The 24,429-nt window shown below is 37.3% G+C and overlaps 1 protein-coding gene across 3 annotated transcripts in view; it reads right to left on the bottom strand.

Annotated features, from left to right (window-relative positions):
* ASB3 (ankyrin repeat and SOCS box containing 3) overlaps window positions 1–24,429 on the bottom strand; it is a 34,094-nt gene that overhangs the window by 9,363 nt on the left and 302 nt on the right. The window contains exons 1-8 of one of the 3 annotated variants that reach the window (XM_070947669.1): window positions 24,136–24,223; window positions 21,663–21,859; window positions 19,716–19,874; window positions 15,134–15,246; window positions 13,454–13,589; window positions 12,549–12,726; window positions 5,396–5,593; window positions 4,369–4,617 (exon numbers count right to left, since the gene is read on the bottom strand). In XM_070947669.1, the coding sequence (XP_070803770.1) occupies window positions 4,369–4,617; window positions 5,396–5,593; window positions 12,549–12,726; window positions 13,454–13,589; window positions 15,134–15,246; window positions 19,716–19,874; window positions 21,663–21,858 (1,229 nt within the window). In that variant the 5' untranslated portion in view covers window position 21,859; window positions 24,136–24,223. Of the gene's footprint in view, window positions 1–4,368; window positions 4,618–5,395; window positions 5,594–12,548; window positions 12,727–13,453; window positions 13,590–15,133; window positions 15,247–19,715; window positions 19,875–21,662; window positions 21,895–24,135; window positions 24,224–24,429 lie in introns of those variants that run through there. The other 2 variants (XM_070947676.1, XM_070947662.1) reach the window with 2 other exon arrangements.

Raw genomic sequence — 24,429 nt, 5'->3', positions numbered from 1 at the left:
TTTATGATTTATCTCATGGTTACTGTGAAATTGTGTGAATGCATCAATGCAGTGCATGTTATCTCAGCTTGCAGAGCTTGGATTCATTGAATGAGTTTACAAAAAAATATAAATATTGCAGAATATACAACCTCATGCTACATAGCTAAGCTCCATTTCATGCTGAATAAACTAAATTATTAATGCATCTTAAATAGAAAACTATCTTTAGATAGATTTTTACTCCAAAAGCATTTTATTAAAATAAATCTGGTGTGTTTTTTTAAATCATAGATTTTTATCCACCCTGATATTAACACATAATGAACACACAAATACTCCACGTACAGAGTATGTAGTAAATTACTGAAAAATTATATTGCCAACTGGAAATCCTAACTTTGTTCAACTACTGTAATCAATCAGTTTCATTCTCTCACACATGCAGTGAAGAGTATCCACAAAGGATCAAAGCAGTTAAGAGAATTATATCGAGCCTATGTTTCTTGTGACCTTTGATGATATTTGGCTTCAGAACACGAGGCTCTTTTTATTAGTTTAAAATGGCTGTAAATCTAATGTATTTTGCAACAAGATGACTTCTGCCCTTTAAAAGCAAAGATAAGATATTTGGTCCTTTCTACATGGGAAGGAGTGTGCATATGTTTCATTTTTTGTATTTGTTCAAAGTTTTAGGAACGCAGCATAAATTTTCCCTTCCAGTGGAAAAAAAATCAAACCACCTGCGTTCACTGAGGAATCAACAGAGTTTGAATTTGACACAGAAGACAGAACTGCGAAGGAACAGCACAATGGTCTTCAAATTCACCTCCAACCTCATTGTCTTCCAATAATTCACTTTTGTTCCAAACTTGTTCTAAGATCTAAGACATTCTAAGGTGTAGATGTAATACCGGTATTAGGGAGTTGAGGAACAACATCGTATGCTTCTTCTAAACCCCCTTACAACTTTTCACTACTCCCATTAGAACATTTAATCGTGGTGCAGCTTAACATAATAATCATGGCTAAATGCTATCCCGAGTTTGCTCTTCATTAGGCCTAAGGCAGAAATAATTTTCTTTAATGTCGTAATTATCATTAAAATTCAACAAATGCTATTTGCTCTAACTCACATATTTTCTCTGTAGTAAAAATTCTCCCCTTTTTCAGCATTAACTATGGTATTGTGTTACATCAGCACTCATATTAATGCAAAACCTGATTATCAGAGCTTGACACTGAAAGCTGAAACTGGTTCACAGAATTAACTTCTCTATCAACCTGGCTTATTCCACTGGGGAAAACATGCACTTTGCAAGTTCACTTCCAACAGCTTTAACCATAATTATTTACTTAGGTCATAGAGTTTCCATTCTGTAATTCTAAATCTTAGCTCAGGCTCTGAATTCTAAGTATTAGCAGAGTCAGGCAGCAGAATCCCAGAAAGAGTGGATAGACTATAAGGTTTAAATCAAGATAAGAGAAAAGCCAGTATTATTTTCATACCGTTTGAAGGATATGCCAAAATATGCCAACCTACTTATTTGATAAATGTATATAGACCCCTATCCCACAAAAATGACAGATGGCAGACTGTTGTGGCTCCGTCCTCCAAGCCTATCTTATCGGAGGAAGAAGGCTCCGAACATGAAGGAGAGGAGTCGGCCAGGCCTCCCTCTCCAGGCCCCTCCTCTCTGGCACTGCCTCAGGTGCCGGCCGAGGAAGAGGAGATTAGCCAGGAGCCAGGTGTCTCCGATGGTAGCGATGGAGGCGATCTGTCGTTCCTGGATCCACGCCAACGAAGGCATGATAAACGGTTGCAGCAGTTGAGGAGGCGTGCCAGGGATTAGGCTGAGTCACTGGACCACACCCCAGAGACTATATAAGAGAGTGTGGTGGCCATTTAAGACTCTGTGACGGACAAAAACTAACTCTGGCTAGTCACTTTGAACAACGCTTAAATCTGCCGAAGGTTTCTTGTTTTGAACTGGACTATTTGCAAACTCTGCCGAAGGTTTCTTGTTTTGAACTGGACTATTTGCGAACTGTGTGTATTTCTGTTTATCTGGTGAAGGGATATTAAGTAAAAAGCACTTGGCAGTCGGTGCTTGTATTACTGCCAAGTTTTTGATAACAAACTGCGTGCCAAGTGCTTCCTTTAACCCTCGGCTGGCTGTGTGTGTGTGTGTGTGTGTGTGTGTGGAGACGGGGACAGAACAGCAGACAAGCCAATAAATGGAAAGGAGCATTCTATTGATTTGCTGCAGTAACAACAGTAATATTGTTATGCAACAAGCCCAGATAATAGCATGAGACTATCTCCTGGACTCCCAGGATAGCAGTATTCTGGGTTATAAACCCTGGTGGCACAGTGGTTAGAATGCAGTATTGTACACTGATTCTGCCCACAGCCTGGAGTTCGATCCTTGATGGGTTCAAGGTTGACTCAGCCTTCCACCATTCCAAGCACCCAGATGTTGGGGCCAATATGCTGACACCGTAAACTGCCCAGAGAGTGCTGTAAAGCAATATGGGGCAGTATATAAGTCTGAGTGCTATTGTTATTGCTATTATAATATTGCTTTTCATACTCATAGAGTGCAATTAAGCACTCATCCCAGGCTTCCAAGTAGTTTTTTTGTGATTCCTGATACTCTGAAAAATGACAGGTGGGAGACTGAGGTACACAATAACTGTATCAACCACCAGTCCATCTACGAAAATGTTTACATCAGTCAAAATAATACTTATTATCTCGTTCCTGACTAAATACAGTAGGTCAGTTTTGCCATCTCTGTTAGTTCTGCCATCTTCACAATCCTTTTCTCCATTTTGGGTATATCAGTATTTCCCCATCTTTGTATACAGTATATAATAATCTTGATACATTACCATATATAAAATCAGTCTTCCATAAATTGTCTATAATTGACAATCCCAAATCCATATCAAAAGAATTCTGATTTCATCTCAACATTAATCTTTAAAATTCTTCACATCATCATATGCACTTAATAATCTTTATGCATATAATAGCCTCACTGTAGTCTATATATAGAAAAGGGAAAACCACTCATGCCGTAATCACGAAATCTCCAGAACCGTAAAACCTACAAATTTGAAATTTGCCACGTATATTTCTCTTGGCTTCTAGGTGCTCACTAAGAAAGGATTTTTCAAAATGACCATCAGAGCAATTAGTATTTCCTACATTATGATTAACACACTCTGATGCTAAGGAGTTCTACTCCCCCTCCCCACCTGAAAAGAAATCTGTTCCAAATGCAAAACACAAAGGAGAGGAGTTTCACTTTCAATTTTACTTTCACAGCAGCAACCAGGGGATAGGATAGGGGAACCTTCTGTGGGGTAACGCTGAGGGAGAGAAGGGGATAGGATAGGAGATGTTTCTGTGGGGCAACGCTGAGGGAGAGAAGGGGATAGGGTAGATGTTTCTGTGGGGCAAGGCTGAGGGAGAGAAGGGGACAGGAGAGGCTGATTGTAACTACTCATTAATTGTCAAGCTGTAAGTGTCGATTTATCAAGCCCCATCACATAGTTTCGTAGCGAACCATGGGTATCCAGCTAATTACCATATACAAAAATAATCTTCTATGAGTGTTTCCTAATTGGATGCCAAAAGTCTCAATAAAAAATTCTTTTTTCATCTGAATATTAATTATTAAAATTCTTTGAATCATCATTTGTATTTGTATTCATGTTTTTCTTTGCTTTTTCACAAATCCACCATGCATGAAAAAATGTCCCTTTGTGCTTTTCACATTTCCAACATTGATTAGAAATGCCTTTATACATCTTAGATTTCTCTGGTGACTTATTTAATTTAATTTAATTTAATATTTAAATTTATATACCGCCCTTCTCCCGAAGGACTCAGGGCAGTGAACAGCCAGAAGTAAAAAACATCAAATACAAAATATAAAAACAATTTTAAAATGAATTAAACATATACAAAGTCAGCTTATAAAGATGTATGTAAATATAAAAAAAAGAACACCGCTGGGGGGGGGCGAAAGCCCTACTAAGCAGGTATATACAAAACTATGAAGGCTATTGCTTACGCATTGTAAGCCGCCTGAGTCTCCGGAGAAGGGCGGCATATAAATCGAACCAATAAATAAATAAATAAATTTACATAGTGGTGAGTTGGAGCCAACTTGCTGAGCCAATTGATACATTTTCTTAATTTTGTGAACTGGTTCACAGCAGAGGTGAACCTCAACACCTAGTACATTAATCAGCTGTTCCACCACTAACAGTAGTAGCAATGGAGCCAGCAGAGCTGTTTCTTAAAACATTTAGCAGTACACCAGTACGCATACACAATCATACAGTATATTTATATGCCTATATTGCCTTGCTTACCAATCATGAAAGAGAAGATTCACAGGATTAAACCCAGCTAGCAAAAGTGAGGGCAGCCATTCTCTGTAGTCATGTCCTGCACTGACTGCATACTTTGAAAATTCTGCCAGATGCTGCTGACATAGGAGCTTGCAATCCTTCCTCAAGAAATGCCGAAATAGACCATATCTTCTATGTAGGAGGCAGAGGCCTAAATCTATTTCAAGAATTTTGATTCCGTATTTCAGAAGAATGAGAATTATTTCACTTCTGCAAAAAATGTACAAGACATATACATGTTACACCTTGCAAGCCACTCAGAGTTGCCTTGTGGTGAGATGGGCAGCAAATAAATTTAATAATAACCCCAGTGAGACACTACCTTGACATGGTTGTGGGGCTTGTGAGGAAGATGAGAGCTATGCCAGAGGTTCAACCATACTGGGCAGGTCTCATCAGAGGAGTCAGACATACAGTGTTTCCCCCTTAAAAAATATGGTAAAACATAAATTGCAGAAATCCATATTGGCTCAGTCGTCACCCGGGTTAACAAGGACCACGCTAGACCATATTGGCTGATTTCTCCTGAAATGTGAAGCTGTATGTTCTAAAGCAGCAGTTCTCAAAGTGAGGTCTGGGAACTCCTAGGGGTCCCTGAGATCTTTACAGATGTCACAACGTCAAATAAATATTTTAACATTTCTCTGTTTTGATTTCTAATACAATAAATACTGCAAGATATAACCCACATAAACAAAAGCTCTTTGGAATCCTCATTTTTAAGAATGTAAAGGGGTCCTGAGGCCAATATGTTTGTGTAGTGCTACTCTAAGGCATTTCCAAGCATCTAAAGATGAAAGATGAAATATTATCTGAAAGGAGAAAGTTTGAAAAACCTTTAATATAAATCAGTTACTGCTCCCATAATATTCACCTTGTTTGCTAGGTTGTTTGTTTATTTTTAAAATTTATTGGTCGCCCATCTTATCACAGGTTTATAATTCCCATAACTTTCTTGTCCTATAATAACTGCAAAGAACATACGCACCCTTTTTGAAAAGCAAGAGACATTGGCGATTTGCAGCCAAAAACAGGACAAGACTGAGCATCCGGACTGTAACCTTCCTTAAGCAAAAGTTCCAAGCAAATTTCCTGACCACTGTAGATTGCAGAGTAGACAGGACTCACTTTGCCTTCAGCACTACCACAAACCCGGTCAGTAACTGGTATCAGCATGCGCAATATACTGCAAAAAAGTAAAATGGATGTTACTGTGCAAGCAAAAAAAAATCTTTGTTATGTATCTTAGAGATGAAAACATCATTTTCCTTACCTTAAAACAAAAACCATTATTTGCTACCTTTTAATGTGTTCTGTATAAAATTGAAATCTCAGCAAATCGTAAGAACTGGCTGATCTCATCTGGATTCTAAAACTAAGTAGGAATCCGCCTAATGGATACGAGACCTTTAAAAAATACCAGTGCTGAGACAAGATATATTGGTTTAAATAATCCTGGAAAAGGCAGTGGCAAGTAACCTTAATTTTGCTGCCAAAAATATTGCATAATGTCATTCATGCTGTTAATAGCAGTTGAGCTTGATTCAAGGGCTTCCATAGTGGGTAACTGAGCCCATATGGTAAAAAGGTGAGTCCTCTGGACCAGGGGTCACCAACCTTTCGGACCTCAGGGACCACTAAATTCATAATTTTAAATCCTGCGGACCACTAATACGAATTTTTAAAAAAGATAAATAATATTTAGGGCAATATAAAAAATGCAAATAAGTTTTCTGTGGACCACCAAAATTTTCTCATGGACCACCAGTGGTCCACGGACCACCAGTTGGTGACCACTGCTCTGGACCCATCTTTTGCTTTGGAATGGCAACATTTCATCTTGAGTCCTCTGTGTAATTCTAGTAAGTGTGGAAAATACGACTTTCAAACCAGTGTTGCCTTTTTAGCAATTAACAGATTTAAAAAACCAAGCAAGCAAAATATTTTTTTTTTAATTTGATTTCTATACCGCCCTACTCCCAAAGGACTCAGGGTGGTGCACAGCCAAACAATAAAACACATACATACAAAATTTAAATGTAGAATTAAAATCAAATTAAATAGTTTTGGCCCATAATTGCAGTAATGTAACCTCCTGGCTATCTAGCATGTAAGCATCTTGCTGGATTATCCACCCTTCCTCTCCTCCTTGGGTGATAGACCAATCTCACTAGATAAAAATACAACGAAATTTTATTTTAAAAACAGAAATGATAAAATGTATTCCTATTTAATTTTTAAAAAATCCAAATGGTGAATGTGAAAGATAAATGACAGGCCTGTTTAGATTACAATAAAGCAGCAGACTAAAAGGAAAAATACAAAAGATAATGCAATACTCTAGACAGGCAAGATGCTGTTTCTCATTCTGAGAGAAAAAAGAAGACGGGTTAGGTATTTCAAATTAATATTAAAGATTACATAAACATTGCAGAGAAGATTTGGAATCTCCATATGCAATCTGATTGTTTGAAGACTGAGGTTACATGCTCAATTCATCAGAGAAATAACATTAGACTTTAGCACATTGTTTACATTGTGACAGAGAGATATTTTATTTTTAAATCTATTTTCTCTTCCCTGATAGCCCGCTTTAATCTACCCAAGTTCCGTAGCTTAGTGTGTTCATTCAAACAGCATTCAAGACATACGCAGCCAAAAGTTTGATATGAAGCCAGAACTTTTTACAGAAAGCTGTAAGCAGAAGACTTTAAATTCATCCCAAAACCACATTTCCTTCACTACCCTGGAATTTAGAGGTAATCAATACCTAGCCTGAAAGAAAGAAATCTTGCCTTTGAAAAGACTGCCTGTTATGCATTAAATAAAATGTACGTGAGGAGGAACCCAATAAAATTGCCTCATAGGTCATAGTGACATCTGTCCCATCTAGGACAGATATTTTAAATGATAAGGAAAGAGAGGTTGTCCCATTAGATATTGCTTATAGTGCCCATTTTCAGGAGATGGGGAGGCTGAGGCTAGAAAGCATTGCTTTTCCAACAAGTTTTCTTTGGAACAGGCTTCATCTAGATGTGTTTAGCACACTAGGCAATTTTAAGGTGTGTGAACTTCAACTCCCAGAATTCTCCATGGGTGGTTAGGGAATTCTGGGAGTTGAAATCCACACATCTCAAAGTTGCCAAGTTTGAGAAACACTGCTCCAGATGTTTGATTGGCCCCTCCAGTAATAATATTCCAGAAGTTAGCCAAGGCTGAATGCGAGCGAGAGTATGAGAAGTGATTCTTAATCATAACTATTTTTTATTATTTTTTATTTTTTTATTCTTACTCTTGTAGCTTTGGGTTTTTTAGTTGTCTTGGAATTTTGAAGTTATGAAACAATGATTTTAAGATGCTTTTTATTTTTATGCAAATATATTTGTATTTTTTTTTTCCTAACTGGGGTTGCTTCTATTCTACTATACTTTTTTATTGTAAGCCATGGTAGTCCGAATGTTTCTCAAAAATACAAATTTAACACAAAATTCAATTGATTTTAAGTTGAGGTTGACCTCAATTTACAACCAGTTGCTTAGCAACCATTCAAAATTATGGCAGACCTCCCTAAAAGCCAACAACATGGTCCCAAAGTTACGGCTGCTGCAGCACCCCCCACCTATCCCCCCCATCCCATCCACCAGACTACATCTTCTACGTCACTCTTGGGGTCACTTTTTGAAGATCTCTGGAACTCCATTGATTAGTGAAGCAAAGCAAGCTGCTTTGTTAATGGGCTGCACAGTGCAATCCCAGAAGAGCCACCATCTTCTCAGCTGCCACTGCTCCTGGGATTGTGCTGAGCAGCCCAGCAACAAAGCAGCTTGCTTTGCTTCCCTGAATTCCAAAAATTTTTGCTAAGTAAGTGTGCAACGGGTAACATGGGGTAAGCAGGAGGGTTTGGGCCCAGTGGAGCAGCACTGTGAGGGGCGAGAAGCAGAGCACCAGCTGTCTCATAGGGTGGGGGAGGCCTTCGGGGTCCCAGGAACCCATGAGGCACACCATGTAACATCTTGCACATTTAACAACCACATCGAGAAGATCAGGGATGGACAGTCCAAAGCGAAGCAATCACATGGGTGCTCACTTAATGACTGTCACAAACTCTGACCCTAATGGACAGTCTCCATTACTGTCATGATTATTTAGACAGACAGACAAGACAGACAGACAGATTTAAAAGCTGCCCAAGTCCTGGTTACTTACTGATAGTAAGGCACTATCAGTAAGTAAGGGCAACTTACTATCAAAAAATAAGAAAAATGCAGAAATTGAAATAAAAATAGTTCAAACAAATAAATGAAAAATACATCTAACAGGGGTTTAAACATCAATCTGTCCCAAAGCCTGAGAAAAAACCAAGTCAATAATAACAATAATAATAACCCATTATTTCTTCCCAAGGTCTTGCAAAAATGATGCATTTAGTGTTTTGAACTATTAAGACTGCCTCTGTGATTCCTGTAACCACATTTGAGAAGCACAGAACCTGCTCTGCATGCAGATGGTCCAATTTCTGACAGCTCTAATTTAAAAAATGAAGTGTCAGGAAATGGGAAAGAAAGTGTTTTGGTAGAAAGCTGCTGCTTCTCAGTTAGCAATAGATAAATAACCTGATCTGATGAAAAACTGCTTTCTATATTCCTAAAGGTTTATACTTTTCTCTGTTGCTAGGTGATTATCTACAGAAGATTTTTTTTCATAATTTATCATGTGTAACTTTCCCACTTGGTTCACAAATACATGAAAGTACATTGAATACCTCAAAACAGGTATATCCAACCTGCAGCCCATGCGCTGCATGAGCCCTAGACAGCTAGTTATGCAGTCCCACAAGAAAATAAAAAATAATGGAAGTTTGTTATTTGTGTAAAGGTAAAGGTAAATGTTTCTCCATCCAGTTTAGGGGACAGTGCTTATCTGTTTCTTACCTGAGGGAGTCAGCGTTGTCCAAAAACATTTCTGTGGTCATATGGCCAGAATGACCATAAGCTGAACTGCACAAAATGTTGCAACTTTGCCACCAAAGTGGTACCTATTTATCTACGCATATTTGGATGCTTTTGAACTGCTAGGTGGGCAGGACTGGGGCAAGTAATGGGAGCTCACCGTGTCGCGCAACACCGGGTCTCAAACCTGGGCTGTCAGTTTCCCAGCTGACAAACTCAGCCTCTTTAACAATCGGACCCCTGTTATTTGAATACATTAACTACATTATTTATTTATTTTTCATATTTCTATGCCGCCCACTCTCCGAGGACTCTGGGCGGCTTACACCAAAGACAGTATACTAAATAGCCTATTGCCTCCAACAATCTGGGTCCTCATTTTACCCACCTCGGAAGGATGGAAGGCTGAGTCAACCTTGAGCCAGTGAGATTTGATCCACTGATCTGCTGAACTAGCAGTCAGCTGAAGTAGCTGCAGTACTGCATCCTAACCACTGTGCCACCTCGGCTCATTCAAGCCAGCTCATTACATATTTTATATGCGTCCCAGGACAATTCCTCTTCCTCCCAGGTAAGCCAGAGGGTTGGACATCCATGCCCTAAAGGAAGAAGGGAACTGCCCCTCATACAAAAGTTTCTTTTTCTTTATCCTGCTTTTCTTCCTATTCTGTGTCAATGCCTCATAACGAACTGCTGGTTTGTTCTTTGGTTCTGATTAAAAGCATGAAATTTAGGGTTTAAAATTTTCAATCCAAACATTGCTATTTTCTGGAATTCTCAAGGGCAAATTGGGTCATTCAGGAGTCATCAAGGCAATCATGATACCTTGACTCATTTCAGAGAAATATCAACTTTTTTAATTTTTATGTGATTATTTTATTTATATTAAATATTTTTATATTATAAAATATTTTACATTTTATAAAAAATAAACTTTCTTTTACTATTATCCCACATATTACATTAGAAAACGTCTAACCTGAGCTACTACAAAGACATTTTAAATCATAAAGAGCCACGGTGGCGCAGTGGTTAGAGTACTACAGTACTACAGGCTACTTTTACTGACTGCTTGCTGACTGCAATTTGGCAGTTCAAATCTCACCAGGCTCAAGGTTGACTCAGCCTTCCATCCTTCCGAGGTAGGGAAAATGAGGACCCAAATTGTTGGAGGCAATATGCTGACTCTGTAAGCCGCTTAGAGAGGGCTGTAAAGCACTGTAAAGCGGTATATACAGTCATGGCCGTAAATGTTGGCACCTCTGAAATTTTTTCAGAAAATGAAGTATTTCTCACAGAAAAGTATTGCAGTAACACATATTTTGCTATACACATGTTTATTCCCTTTGTGTGTATTGGAACAAAACCAAAAAAGGGAGGACAAAAAGCAAATTGGACATAATGTCACACAAAACTCCAAAAATGGGCTGGACAAAATCATTGGCACCCTTTACTTAATATTTGGTTGCACACCCTTTGGAATAAATAACTGAAATCAGTCGCTTCCGATAACCATCAATAAGCTTCTTACATCTCTCACCTGGAATTTTGGACCACTCTTCCTTTGCAAACTGCTCCAGGTCTCTCTTATTGGAAGGGTGCCTCTTCCCAACAGCAATTTTAAGATCTCTCCACAGGTGTTCAATGGGATTGAGATCTGGACTCATTGCTGGCCACTTCAGAACTCTCCAGCGCTTTGTTGCCATCCATTTCTGGGTGCTTTTTGATGTATGTTTGGGGTCATTGTCCTGCTGGAAGACCCAAGATCTCCGACGCACACCCAACTTTCTGACACTGGGCTCTACAGTGCGACCCAAAATCCGTTGGTAATCCCCAGATTTCATGATGCCTTGCACACATTCAAGGCACCCAGTGCCAGAGGCAGCAAAACAACCCCAAAACATCATTGATCCTCCACCATATTTCACTGTAGTTATTGTGTTCTTTTCTTTGTAGGCTTCATTCCGTTTTCGGTAAACAGTAGAATGATGTGCTTTGCCAAAAAGCTCTATCTTGGTCTCATCTATTCACAAGACATTTTCCCAGAAGGATTTTGGCTTACTCAAGTACATGTTGGCAAACTGTAGTCTTGCTTTTTTATGTCTCTGTGTCAGCAGTGGGGTCCTCCTGGGTCTCCTGCCATAGCGTTTCATTTCATTGAAATGTCGATGGATAGTTCGCGCTGACACTGTTGCTCCCTGAGCCTGCAGGACAGCTTGAATTGCTTTGGAACTTGTTTGGGGCTGCTTATCCACCATCCGGACTATCCTGCGTTGACACCTTTCATCAATTTTTCTCTTCTGTCCACGCCCAGGGAGATTAGCTACAGTGCCATGGGTTGCAAACTTCTTGATAATGTTGCGCACTGTGGACAAAGGCAAATCTAGATCTCTGGAGATGGACTTGTAACCTTGAGACTGTTGATATTTTTGCACAATTTTAGTTCTCAAGTCCTCAGACAGTTCTCTTCTCCTCTTTCTGTTGTCCATGCTTAGTGTGGCACACACAGACACACAATGCAAAGACTAAGTGAACTTCTCTCCTTTTTATCTGCTTTCAGGTGTGATTTTTATATTGCCCACACCTGTTACTTGCCCCAGGTGAGTTTAAAGGAGCATCACATGCTTGGAACAATCTTATATATCCACAATTTTGAAAAGGTGCCAATAATTTTGTCCAGCCCGTTTTTGGAGTTTTGTGTGACATTATGTCCAATTTGCTTTTTGTCCTCCCTTTTTTGGTTTTGTTCCAATACACACAAAGGGAATAAACATGTGTATAGCAAAACATGTGTTACTGCAATACTTTTCTGTGAGAAATACTTCATTTTCTGGAAAAATTTCAGGGGTGCCAACATTTACAGTCATGACTGTAAGTCTAAGTGTTATTGCCATTGCTAAATATATAAAAAACAATGAAGAAAGTGAAATATATTAGAAAAACATTTTAAGTAAAATTTTACTACCAGTCAAAATCAGAGCAGATACAAAACTGATTCATCAACTGTAAAAATTCTGAAAGATTAAGTAATTTCTAATATTGCTTAGAAAATATAATCATAAATAGGAATGTCTTATTTCCATTATTCAAAATATCTTATATTAATTTTTATTTCATAATTTATGCTCGGCCTTTCTTCCTTTATGGCTTAAGGCTTAACAGAAACTAGAGCAATTTTTTCATATCACCTACTTGCTGTGTCCCATTTGTGCTGCTGCATGGATAGGTAGCTGCCATTCCTCTTCATTGCAGTATAGGTTTGGATTGGCTCCTTCGGCTAGTAACAGCTCCACACATTTGTCATTGCCCTCCTGGGCCGCAATGAAGAGGGGTGTGGCTTGATCTTTTGCTTGACAATTGATGTTTGCTCCTGATAAGAGAATTTTAATAATTTCATAATGTTCCTCATTTTTAATGGCTCACTAAACCTTATTTTTATACTCTATGCTTAGACAGTAACTAGTATAACTACTAGAATTACAATAATGTTGCTGAATCTTTTAGGGATTTCTAAAATCAGCAATGTACCTATTTCTATCCAAACACCAGGTATTAAATGCAATTCAAACATATAGCCTCATTTCCATTAAGAGCAATGTTCATCACTCTATTCTCTTCAAAAGCCCTACACAAGAGCTGGATCTTTACTGCTCACCAGAACAGTCATAGGGACAGAATCATCCTTATTTCCAGCTTCAGTTAGGCATTTATTTTAACACAGTAAAATTTAGCAAGACTAATATTCATACTATGAACATTATAGCGAAAAATGTACATAACTTCTGATAAAAGACTTAAGAAATTCTAATTACTTCATGTTTGACTCAACTGTTCATTGTCTTTTGTTTGATTGTTGCTATTGTCATTGTCTATTCTCATCTTAATTCTTTATTGTCTAACCCAGAGTTTCTCAACCAGGGTTCAGTGGAAGAGATGTACTCAAACTATTTTTCACATGGCATTCTATTCTGCCGGTCAGTCCCTAGATCAGGAATCGTAACAGAAAATTCGCAGCTAATAGTATAATCTATCTGCTACAATTCACCCACAGCTTCTACTAATGAAAGCCATGATGATTGTAGTTTTGCAGAAATTACCATACGATATAAGTATCCTTAAGCATTCCAGTTTTCCATATTGTGCAGCAATAAATAAAGGTGTGATCCCAAAATCATCTACAGACTCTTTGTTGGCTCCTTCATCCAGGAGTAATTTCAATATTTCAGAATAATTCTGAAATGGGAAGAAAAGATAGGTTGTTAAATATAGCTATAGAACTGAAATCTTTCCACTTTGATTATTATTTGTAGCCAGTTCCTTGGTCCCTTAAAGCTAAATTCAGCTGATGCTAGCTCATTACAATATTGCCAGTGACAATTGAAAACACACAGTGGGATACCAGCAAAATATAAGCCAAAACAGATTTACAGGACTGCCATTTTATAATGCAGCCTTTTTTTTCTTGTAACATTTAATTCTGCTCAAGTGAAAGACTGATTTATAAAAGAGTTTTTAAAGCAGTTCTCAAGGGACAAAAAAGCAAACAAAATGACTCCATAAGATTTTTTTGGCTTTTTTAGATCTTAAAGACTAGATGGACTTCAGGATAACTGAAGAAATGACCCAGTTTTGCTACCGTATTTCCAAAAATGTCTTATATTTTTTGAACCCCAAAATAAGCGCTTGGCCTTATTTTCAGGGAGGTCTTATTATTTTGGAGCACGTGGAGCAAGACGGGGCTCCTCTTGATGTCTTACCTGATTTTCAGCTCTGTCTCCCTAACCAGAAGAAATGGTGGGGACCGGCTGCGCATGCATTTAAATATTTTCGGGGGAGGTCTTATTTTAACCTTTTAACACAGTATAAAACCATAAAAAATCAAAACAATAGATTAAATCAAAGCAGGATTTGACTTTTTACAGATGTGGGATGACTAAAACTCTATCTCTCAGGAAGATCTTAAAGTTATACATGGTAGATAAATAAACAAAGGCATTAAATGAAAGGGGTTTCGTCAAAATTATAACTTCCAGTCAAAAAGTCCCCATTACTTAGAATTCTCACTGGTTTAAATCCAGAGGTGTTTCTGTGACATTTTGCTCATGCAATGGGGGTTTTTAAATTCCTCCTTCACATTCCCTTAACAGCTTCTTCATTCAAAATAGGACAGGATCAGAAACAAAGGGCCGAATCAAGATAAGGAAGCACAGTGATTTTTGAAAGCAGAAGCCCTTTCCCACTTGTACATGAATATTTAGGTATTACAGTTGATTTCAAAAAGATCTGCCCCTCACAACCCAAAGAAGTCATTATTAAAACTATTACCATACTTAGAACTGAGAAAAAAAAGGTATTGTAAATGTCGGAATGCAGTCTACTGCACCAAAGAACTAAAGAGATGGAGAATCTATACAAGGAACCATAGGCTGGTGCTCACCTTTTAAATACCAAAATGCCATTTATTTGAAGGTCTCAGAATAATGGGATAAAACAAGTATTTCAAGTGAATTATTGTACAATAACAAATTTATGACCCATGTTACATCTGATCATTTCTTAAATATGTGTAATACTTTTATCATTTAAAACGCATAGTTTCATACTCTCTTCAGCTCTTGTCATATTGAGGATGATCATTTGCATTTAAACTGAGTTTACTACACTGTCACAGATCAAAAAGTAAATGGCTTGCAAAAATTACACAAACCTGTTCTTTAAATAGAACAAAAGTAAAACTTTTATTCATGAGGAAATGAAATTATGGATTTATAGCTTACCTGAAAAGCAGCCTGATGCAAAGAATTCCATTCAGACCAGCAGTGGGATCCATTAAGATTGGCTCCATGTTGAAGGAGAAGCTTAATCACATTAGTATGTTCGTTTTCAACAGCTTCAAAGAGTGGGTTAAAAGCTATTGTTATTATATACTAGACAACCCATACCCCTCTGGGTCATCATTTCAGACATATTTTCTTACCTAAACAGAGAAAAAGAATGACCAAGAGCAAGCAAAAAAAAAAAGCAAAAAAAAAACCCAGTGGGAGTAAGAACAACCTCTAACTTCAAGCAGCTTCCCCATTGAGTTTCCTTGTAAGAATCTGGTAGAGAGCATTGGAAATCCATCCTTCCTTCCTTCCTTCCTTCCTTCCTTCCTTCTTAGGGCCTTACTATTTAAGAGTAACTTGTCAGACTATTCAGAAATGTGGGAGATGGCTTTCTGAAGACATGCCTTTTAAAGGAGGCCCATTTTTATGGTTAATAAGAAAGGGCTTTTTTTTTCTTTTTTTCTTTTTTCTGTATTGCTCCCACACTATAGAAAGCATCACTTTCTCAGCTGATTTTGACCTCCATATATTATTTTAAAAGTCTGTTTAATATTCATCTTTCATTAGGCTTTCAGTTAATTAAAAAAAAACTAGAAAGAGATATTAAATTATCTTCCTAACAGCACGTTATAGATTTCATCTCTGGCAACAAATGCAATTATTATTCAATAGTTTTTCATTCGTGCTAAGGCAGTTTTGGAAACATCAGCATCACTGCAATTATTTTCTGTAGCTTCATCAGCAATTCAAGATCAGACAGCAACAAGTTTTAAATATCTTACACATAATGTATATTACATGAAATGTGCAAATACTTTTCTAAAATGAAAAAATCCTGAATGCTTGTATTATCTGTGCTATTCTCTCTCACAAAAAGAAAATGAAAACTTCTTTTTAAAAATTATGAAAATGCTATATTGCATATGCACTTAAAAGTTAAGTGGATTCTCTGGATTGCACCCAATGTTCAATTCAGTAGTAGAAATTTTGTAACTGGAAAGGTTCTTTTTATTCTATTCCCTCCAATACAGCAAATTTTATCGAGACGGATGATCTTCCAGATCAGAATTGAGATGGGAGTTACAGAATGGGAAAAGAGAGAGAAATTGATATACACAAGCAGCACATGTTGGAGATAGATAGATAGATGATAGATGATAGATGATAGATGACAGACAGACAGACAGACAGACAGACAGACAGACAGACGGACAGACAGACAGATATTTAATTTGTTTGCCATCCATCTCACTGCAAGGTGACTCTGGATAGTTTGCATTATATATCTAATGGATATATGTCTATTGCAATATAAATTCATAACTCTAGGAACAGAGGGATGAATACTAAGAAAAGCATGCTTCATTGACAGCAACAAAATTACTGTACAGTGAAAAAGTGGTGAATAGAGGATTAAAGATACAAGGTCCAACAGTGGTAGCAGCTTCTAATGAATCATTTAATTTATAAATTGTGGAGGTTCATTACTATCCTATACAGGTGGAAAAGGTTAAAAGGCATTGTTAAGAACAGCATTTTTAAAGAAACTTGCATGATCTTAAAAAGTTGAACAAAGGAGAAGTGAGAATATATTATTTCTTTCCAGGTTTTTGCCTGTCTGATTATTGCACTGCCAAGACAGTTTCTATTTCACATTAAGCCAGGAATTTGCCTTGATCACTTATAATTCTCCATGTAGACTTGACTCTCCCACTTATGTATTAACTCCATAATCCCAAATCCTCACGCATCAAGAAGATGCAAAGTCAGGAACTCTTTGAAAATAGATTTTATTGTGGCTGAGACCAAATAACAACAAAAGCTACAACAGTAAAGAGATGTTGGACAGAATTTCTAGAAGTAGCCAAGTTCAATTGAGAGCTGTGGCTTTCAGGCTGATTTTTAGAGCACTCTTGTAATGCTTTGCTCTGAATGGAGTTTTGAAAAAAAAGGTTTCTCTTTTCAAACAAACACAATACTCTTCTTTTATCTTTTGAAACAAAAAAAAAGACATCAAAACATCAAATTTCCTTTTAATGAATAATTTGAAACCCAGGCATATTTTGCATAATTCAAAACTGACTAATATGTACACACAATATAAAATGAACCTTTGGGGAGTTTATTATATATTTTCTACTATCATATTTTATAAGCCAGACCAGTACCATAGCTACTTTACACAGATCAGCACCCTGATTTCTAGATTGGGGAATGAATATGTGTTTGCTTTACTATAACTCTGAGGAAAAGAAAGAAAAAGAGTTCTTTTATATCTACCGATGTACAGCGATATTACTCTATACTAACCAGCTAGCAATGTTGACATTGGGGATAAACTGAAAAGTTCTGTGTAAGAATATTCTAATCTATAACAGATCTCTAATCCAGCAGAAAATCTCTAATTATTTAAGAAACAATTGTTCACAATAGAGAAATATAGTTCTAGCAAGTTAAAACTAGCCTGTGGGCTTGAATTCAGCTTGACAAGTAAAGAATTATTAATTCTGAAGCTAGTATGGCTAATGAGTCTTTTCTCCTGGCAGCCTCCAAACCCATTGTTTTATTTCCACTGCAATAAATCTAATTCTTTAGCCCAAAGATCAGAGTGATAACCAATAAAAAATTAAGACATAATGCAAACATATCCAACCATCAGTCCAAGAGGCACTGAGGCAAATTCTATTCCTTCCAGAGCATATAATCACTTTCAACCCTAGCCTTGTGATTTCCCTACACCACTACTCATTGCCGATATCCTGATATTTTGCAGCCTATCCAGAGACCAATTACACAATTCTGAGTTTCCAGTAAAGGATTTCTTCCTTAGTCAAAGCATCATTGAATTTTTGAAACAAGTGCTGTAATTTATAAGAGCACACTGAAGTCTACGATGTTTAAAATCAATTCAACATTTTGCTGCTCCTTGGATAACACTGACACCTATTGGTTCATACATAGCAGTTGATTCCTCCCTATTTAAAGATTGTCATTTCCATTAGTCCTATGACTTGCTCAATTACTGAATAATCCTCCAAATGTTTCACAACCTTGCCTTTCCAATACAGTCTTTGGGAGTAAATCTTGGTGTATGGGCCTAAGAACTTAAATGAGACACCTTGTCTTCCCTTTCAGCTAAAAAACTAAATGACCAACAGAATTTTGACCATTTGTACAAGGAACTGGTAACTGATGTTGTAAGGAGGCAGTTTCCTGCCTGAAAAATAGCAACAAATGTATTAAACAACATGTGGAAAATAAGAAACATATTTGAAAGATGATGAGAATAATCTATCCTGGTTTTGGTTCAAAGCAAAATAAGCACCTTCCTTATCAGAATCAGAATAGAGCTGGAAGGGACCTTGGAGGTTCTCTAGTCCAGCCCCTGCTCAAGGAGATCCTATACCCATGATGGCGAACCTATGGCACGCATGCCACAAGTGGCATGTGTAGCCATATCAGTGGGCATGCTACCTCAGCTCTGGCGCGCATGCGCGCACCGGCCAGCTGATTTTCAGGCATTCTGGGCCCACCAGAAGTAGGGAAACAGGTTGTTTCCTGCCTCCGGAGGGTCTGGGGATGGGTGGGAAAGGCCCGTTTTTCTTTCTCACCTAGCTCCAGATCCTCTCTATGCATCTGGGGAGGGCGAAAACAGCCTTCCCCACCCCCTGAGGCCCTCCGGAGGCCTGAAATGGCCCATTTCCCAACTCCCGGTTGGACAGGAAGTGACTTTTTTTGCTGTCCCCAGCTTCCAAAGACTCCTAGGTCTGGCACCCTGATACAGGAAATATCCAAAAATTATCAAAGTGTTAAAATAGGTTCATCATTATTCAAACAAGGGGGGGGGGAGAGAAGGATCTTCAAAACAGAAGAAAAAGAACAAAAAGCTTGGACCATATATAAAATGCCATTTACTTTGCACAATCATTCCTTCACAGTCCTAGTGCTACAGTGAGCTTTTCGCCTTTTTAAACAGTTAATCATAATGTAAAACACACGCATATGTACTGAATCACAAATCTTGCTTTCAAAAACTGTTCAAAAGCCTAAGAATGTTACTCTCAAGAATGAACAGCTATATTGAAAATATGAAACCAAATGACCTATCCATCTTACCTACATATAGCAAAACGTTTCTAAAAGAGAAGCAACTGTGAACCACTTGCCCAAACTTCAAACTGAAGAGCACTGGACAACACCGGTTGGGAAAATGGAAAACTACACAGTACAAAACTGCACAGATGTGTCCATGCACTTGCCATAGTTGGATTTGTATTTCCTGCACACTGATAAAGGAAGCAATCCAATAACAGCTATATTTGCAGTATATTCAAGAACTATGACTAGCTGAAACTTTGAATTAATATAAAGTAATGATGGCATTTTTGTTATTTTTATATTTCTATTTGTTTATGCCAAAGCACATAGCTAGAACAATTAAAGTGATGATGATCAGTTATGAAAAGAAGAAATCTTAAACATCTATGTTTGAGGAATTTTCTCCCTTGTAACTTTTTGATAACAATATACTCACCTAGAAATAAGGGTGTGGTAGCATCATTAGTGACTTCATTAGGATCAGCACCAGATTCCAGAAGAATAGCAGTACATTCCAGATTTCCCCTACTTGCAGAAAGATGTAATGGACAAGTACCCTCAAATGTTTTGGATCTTATGTAGTTAGCAGAGGATGCTGCAAATTGTAATAGAGTAAACTGAGTAAAAGAATAATACATAAAAGTTGGAGAAGCTGCCATTTTCCACCCCTTCCTAACTGCAGTCCATCTACATAAATAAACAGAATCACAACATGGTGGCAAAGCATGTGCTTCTCACATAAAAAGTTCCAGTTCACATCTTCATTTAAAACAATCATAACTTACTGTTGTTCCTAGGAAGAAATTCTGAGCTACTTGGACAATCACTCTGAACTAGTACAAGGCATTTATTGCTAATCTAAATATGCAAAAAGGAGCACATTTTTTTGCCTATCCTGCCTGCTTTCTCTTGAGAAAGTAAAGACAGCCCTTTCCTAGAAAGCATTCCCTTACAATGCCAATTTAGGATCAGTATTGCATTTTAGCTGTTTTTATTAATTATTTTCTTTTCTACAAATATCATACAATCTTACAATTACTATTTGGCAACAGGAAATAGTACTGAAATATAATGAAATATTGGACTTTGACACCAAGGGTATACAAATCATAGTCTCTAACATTTCATTGTTGAATCATTTGTGGGGCATTTAAATACTTTCTAAATACTTCAATCAATCAATCAATCAATGGTGAACCTAATTTGCTCCTCCACTCTAGTATCATAATAATCAACCACAATTTTTGCATCTCCAAAGATGAATAAAGCGTGGCTTCCAGGATACACAAGTTTCTCTACTCCTATTCAACATTTATTAAGTTAAAATTTAGCAAAAAATCATCATATCAAAAAACCTCTCATGAAGAAAATAATTCAAGTAATATATCTTGGTTCTTTAAAAGAGCCTTGGAAGAAATCATTTTACTAATATGATAAAGGGTTGATTTGCATGTAACAATAGCACTTAGCAAAAACACAGGTACATTTTCCATACTTTAAAAAAAAATCTTGCTGAAAAAAATCTATTCTTGCTGCCCAGATTTTTTAACAGATTTTAAAACTCTTATCCTGAAAAACATAGTTGACCGAAGAACAGAGAAGCTGTTCTTTCTCGATTTGTTCATTAATATAACAATAGGGTGTTGGGGTGATGACCTCAAAAACCCCACTAACTCAGTGATTATTGACTTGAAAATTTCAGTAAGTATACCTCTCGCCTGGAATGCTATAAACAACAGCTCAAGACCTAGCAAAAGTAAGTCAAGAGATGGTAAATTATAATGATGCTTTCCAATGCTGTACACAGACAATTGGCAGATATGATTAATCTACTTTTCATAAATTAGATATCTGATGGGAAATTGGAGTCAATTGGAGAACTAATACTATAAGGCTTAATTTTATCTTCATTTTAATTATATTTGAAAATAAGTGGCAGTAATCACCTTTAAAAGCAAGAGAAGGCAATCATGGAAATGAAGATCACACATTATTTCAGCCTCCAAGAGTCATAGTAGCAATAATGACACTAGAGGGAGACAGGAAAATATTTGGCCATATTTTGAAAGAATTTAGATTAAATGTGTTAAAATAATGCTGGAATTCTAATGTGCCTGTTTTGCTCGCTATTTAGGATAGGAAAAAAACCCAAAAATCATAATGCCAAATTTTGACCTTTTGCTCCTTGAGTATCAGTAGCTCAAGCTACTGAGAGTATGGTTTAAGGGTCAGATCTTATGCTTTTTGTAATTTCTGAAATATCTATCCCTGTTTAAAGAAATTACCGGTAATCTACTGAAGAAAATTGGAGTCTCTGAAAATTCCCATTACTCTGAAACAGAAAGCACATAAATATCACTACTGCTGATACATTTCTCCTTACCTGCTTGAATTAAAAGCTTTAGACATTCATTTGTGTTTTGAAATGCAGCTTCATGAATAGCCATCCAACCTCTGTTATCAGGAACATCAATGCTGTATCCCTTTTTGATTAGTTTCTTCAAAAGTTTAATATTGCCTTTTCTGGCTGCAAGCCCAACAGCCGAACATCTATCAGAATAGGCTTCGGTAAAATCCATCCTAACAAATTAGGGTAGGAGAAAATGAAGAGGCATTGTCCATAAACGTAATCGAAAAAGAATACAACAGTGTTTTATTTCAACAAAAGTTATCCTCATTAGAATATAAATGTACACAAATATATCTGATAGGCACCTCTACAATAAATTTATTTTCAGAACATATTAAGAACATCAGAAGGCCATGCCCAGAGTATATACATCTAGCAGGATCACCAAGGCGTGAAGAGCATCCCAGCTAAAGCAAACAGACCCATGTATTAGGCAGTAGCAATGTAGGAAAATGCTGAAGAGAACAATCACTTTAGTAACAACAGTAAAGGCACCATTTCATATTGTATGAGAAAAGACAATGGTAAACCACTCCTGTACTTTACTAGAAAACTACTTGGGTAGTTTGGATGATAGTTATGGTGACTGACAATATAGAGGCTAGTGCTGGGCCTCTGAGATCAGATGGCACCAGGGTGGATAAAAATCAATGATTTTTTTTAAGAAATCAAAAAAATCATTTTTTTTATTTAAATTGGATTTTTTTGATTTAAATCGGATTTTTTTTTTATTTTTATCAAATTTATTTTAATAAAAAACTTTTGGGGTAAAAATCTATCGTAAGATAGTTTTCTATTTAAGATACATAAATAATTTTGTTTATTCAGCATGAAATGGAGCTTAGTTATGTAGCATGAGGCTGTATATTCTGCAACACTGGGACTATCGGTGAGTCAACACTGGGTCAAAGGAGTAGCAGAGATGACAGTTGCTCTTTAAAAATTATGATTTAAATCGAGTTGATTTAAATCAAGCCTTTTTACTAGTGATTTAAATCATGATTTAAATTGTGATTTAAATCAACTCGATTTAAATCAAATCCACCCTGGATGGCACTCAACATGCTACTGAGAAAGAGCTAAGGATTTTCCAGTGTGTTCATGTCAGATTGATTAAATTCTTCAGGACACCTAGTCACTAATGGTGCCACATAGAAAAAGAAAATGCAAAGATACAAAGACAGAATTATAGTGGGAAATGCAACGTATGAAGTATGAGCATGTTCAACACAGTGAAAGATTAAGTGAAACAACTACATGCTGACATTTTAAGTTGACTGAAATGGACTGTTGTGGACTGTTGACTTTCAGTGAGATCACATTGTTTGCTACTGTAGTACTCTGAACATGAAAAACAAAAAAGGAACAACACTCAGATCACTCTTTGTTTAGGAGTTTTGCTGTGCAACATCTCTTCACAGGGGTGATCTATCAGATCAGTCAACCCATGGTGCCTAATGGATCCAATGAAGTTTCAGAAGGCACCTGCACAGTTTTCCAAGAATCTGAGGGAAATTAAGACTGATTATCCATTAAAATAAAGGGGAAGCTGAGGAGTTTGACCAAATTACACTGGAGTGATCTCTCTCTTCTCCCAGATCCAATACTGCTCCTTGTTTACCAAACAAGGTTTACCAAAGAGTTTATCAAGATGAAATCACAGAGGAAGACCCATTTTGAGTCCAACCACTAGTAAGAGTTCACATTTGCATCTACACAGTGAAAATCCAACAACCAAATTGAGATATTTTGCCCACTTCATTGCATCTGATTAGAGATAGAAAAGACAATTTTTATAATAAGTCTGAAAGGGCCACTGTGAAGAATTTTATGACTTCTAGCTAATAAAACCACTCGATTCAAGAGAGTTGAACTTCAGCTGCACAGCATCAACAGAGGTAACTGGCCCTTTTCACAGGTCACTCACACACTGTATAAACTAAATTTACGTAACTAGAAGAAAGTCAGAAATTCAGCTTTCTAGAAATTTATTTTAAAACTTAGAAGGCTACCCTTTTTAAACTCATCACAAACAACTGCAAAATCTCTTCCATTTAATAATAATTCTGTTGTCACCAACAATACTTTGAATGAGTTCACCCAATATCAAAATCATTATGGCTCACAGTATACTTATCCACTATAGTACATGACTACATAATAAATTATATAGTTTATAATTCAGTGTGCCAGGAACCCAGCCGTAGTTTGATTCATCACTAAGTGCAACGTATGAATACACAGCTAAGGCAAGAATTAATACTGATTATGGCTTGGGCTGAAGAGACCAGAAAGTGGCTGACTTGGGGCTGATCACACTCAAATTGGCCTTTCTCAGAGGTTGTTAGGTGAACAGCGATCCCTACATCGGGCACTCTTATTAACTCCCAGAAGGAAGAGGGGATAGAAATGCAATAATTAACTGAATATGAATTAGGGCACTGACCCAACTGGATTCAAAGCTCAAGTATCGCCTAAAGTTACAGGTTAAATTCGTGCAGCAAAGTAAGCAAAGGGCGAGGACGCCTCCTTTGAGACTCAGCGGGCTGCAGGACCCGGATCCTCACTTTCCTATTTTGAAGTTAAAACCCGCTGCCTGGCCCAAGAACCTCAAAGGGGGAAAGTGGCGCAACCCTCTTGCCACCACGACGATTCCTCTTCCCTCTCGGTTGCCGGGGCAGCCTGAAGGGAAAGCGGTGAAGATGCTTCCCTCGGCGGGCTCAGCGCGGGATATTCCGTA

Source organism: Pituophis catenifer, unplaced genomic scaffold, assembly GCF_029215685.1.
Source record: "Pituophis catenifer annectens isolate HBS135680 unplaced genomic scaffold, rPitCat1.0.hap2 SCAF_1, whole genome shotgun sequence".
Lineage (NCBI taxonomy): Eukaryota > Metazoa > Chordata > Lepidosauria > Squamata > Colubridae > Pituophis > Pituophis catenifer.
Note: the sequence above shows the minus strand (reverse complement) of the source record. Positions and strands in the feature narration are given on the sequence as shown.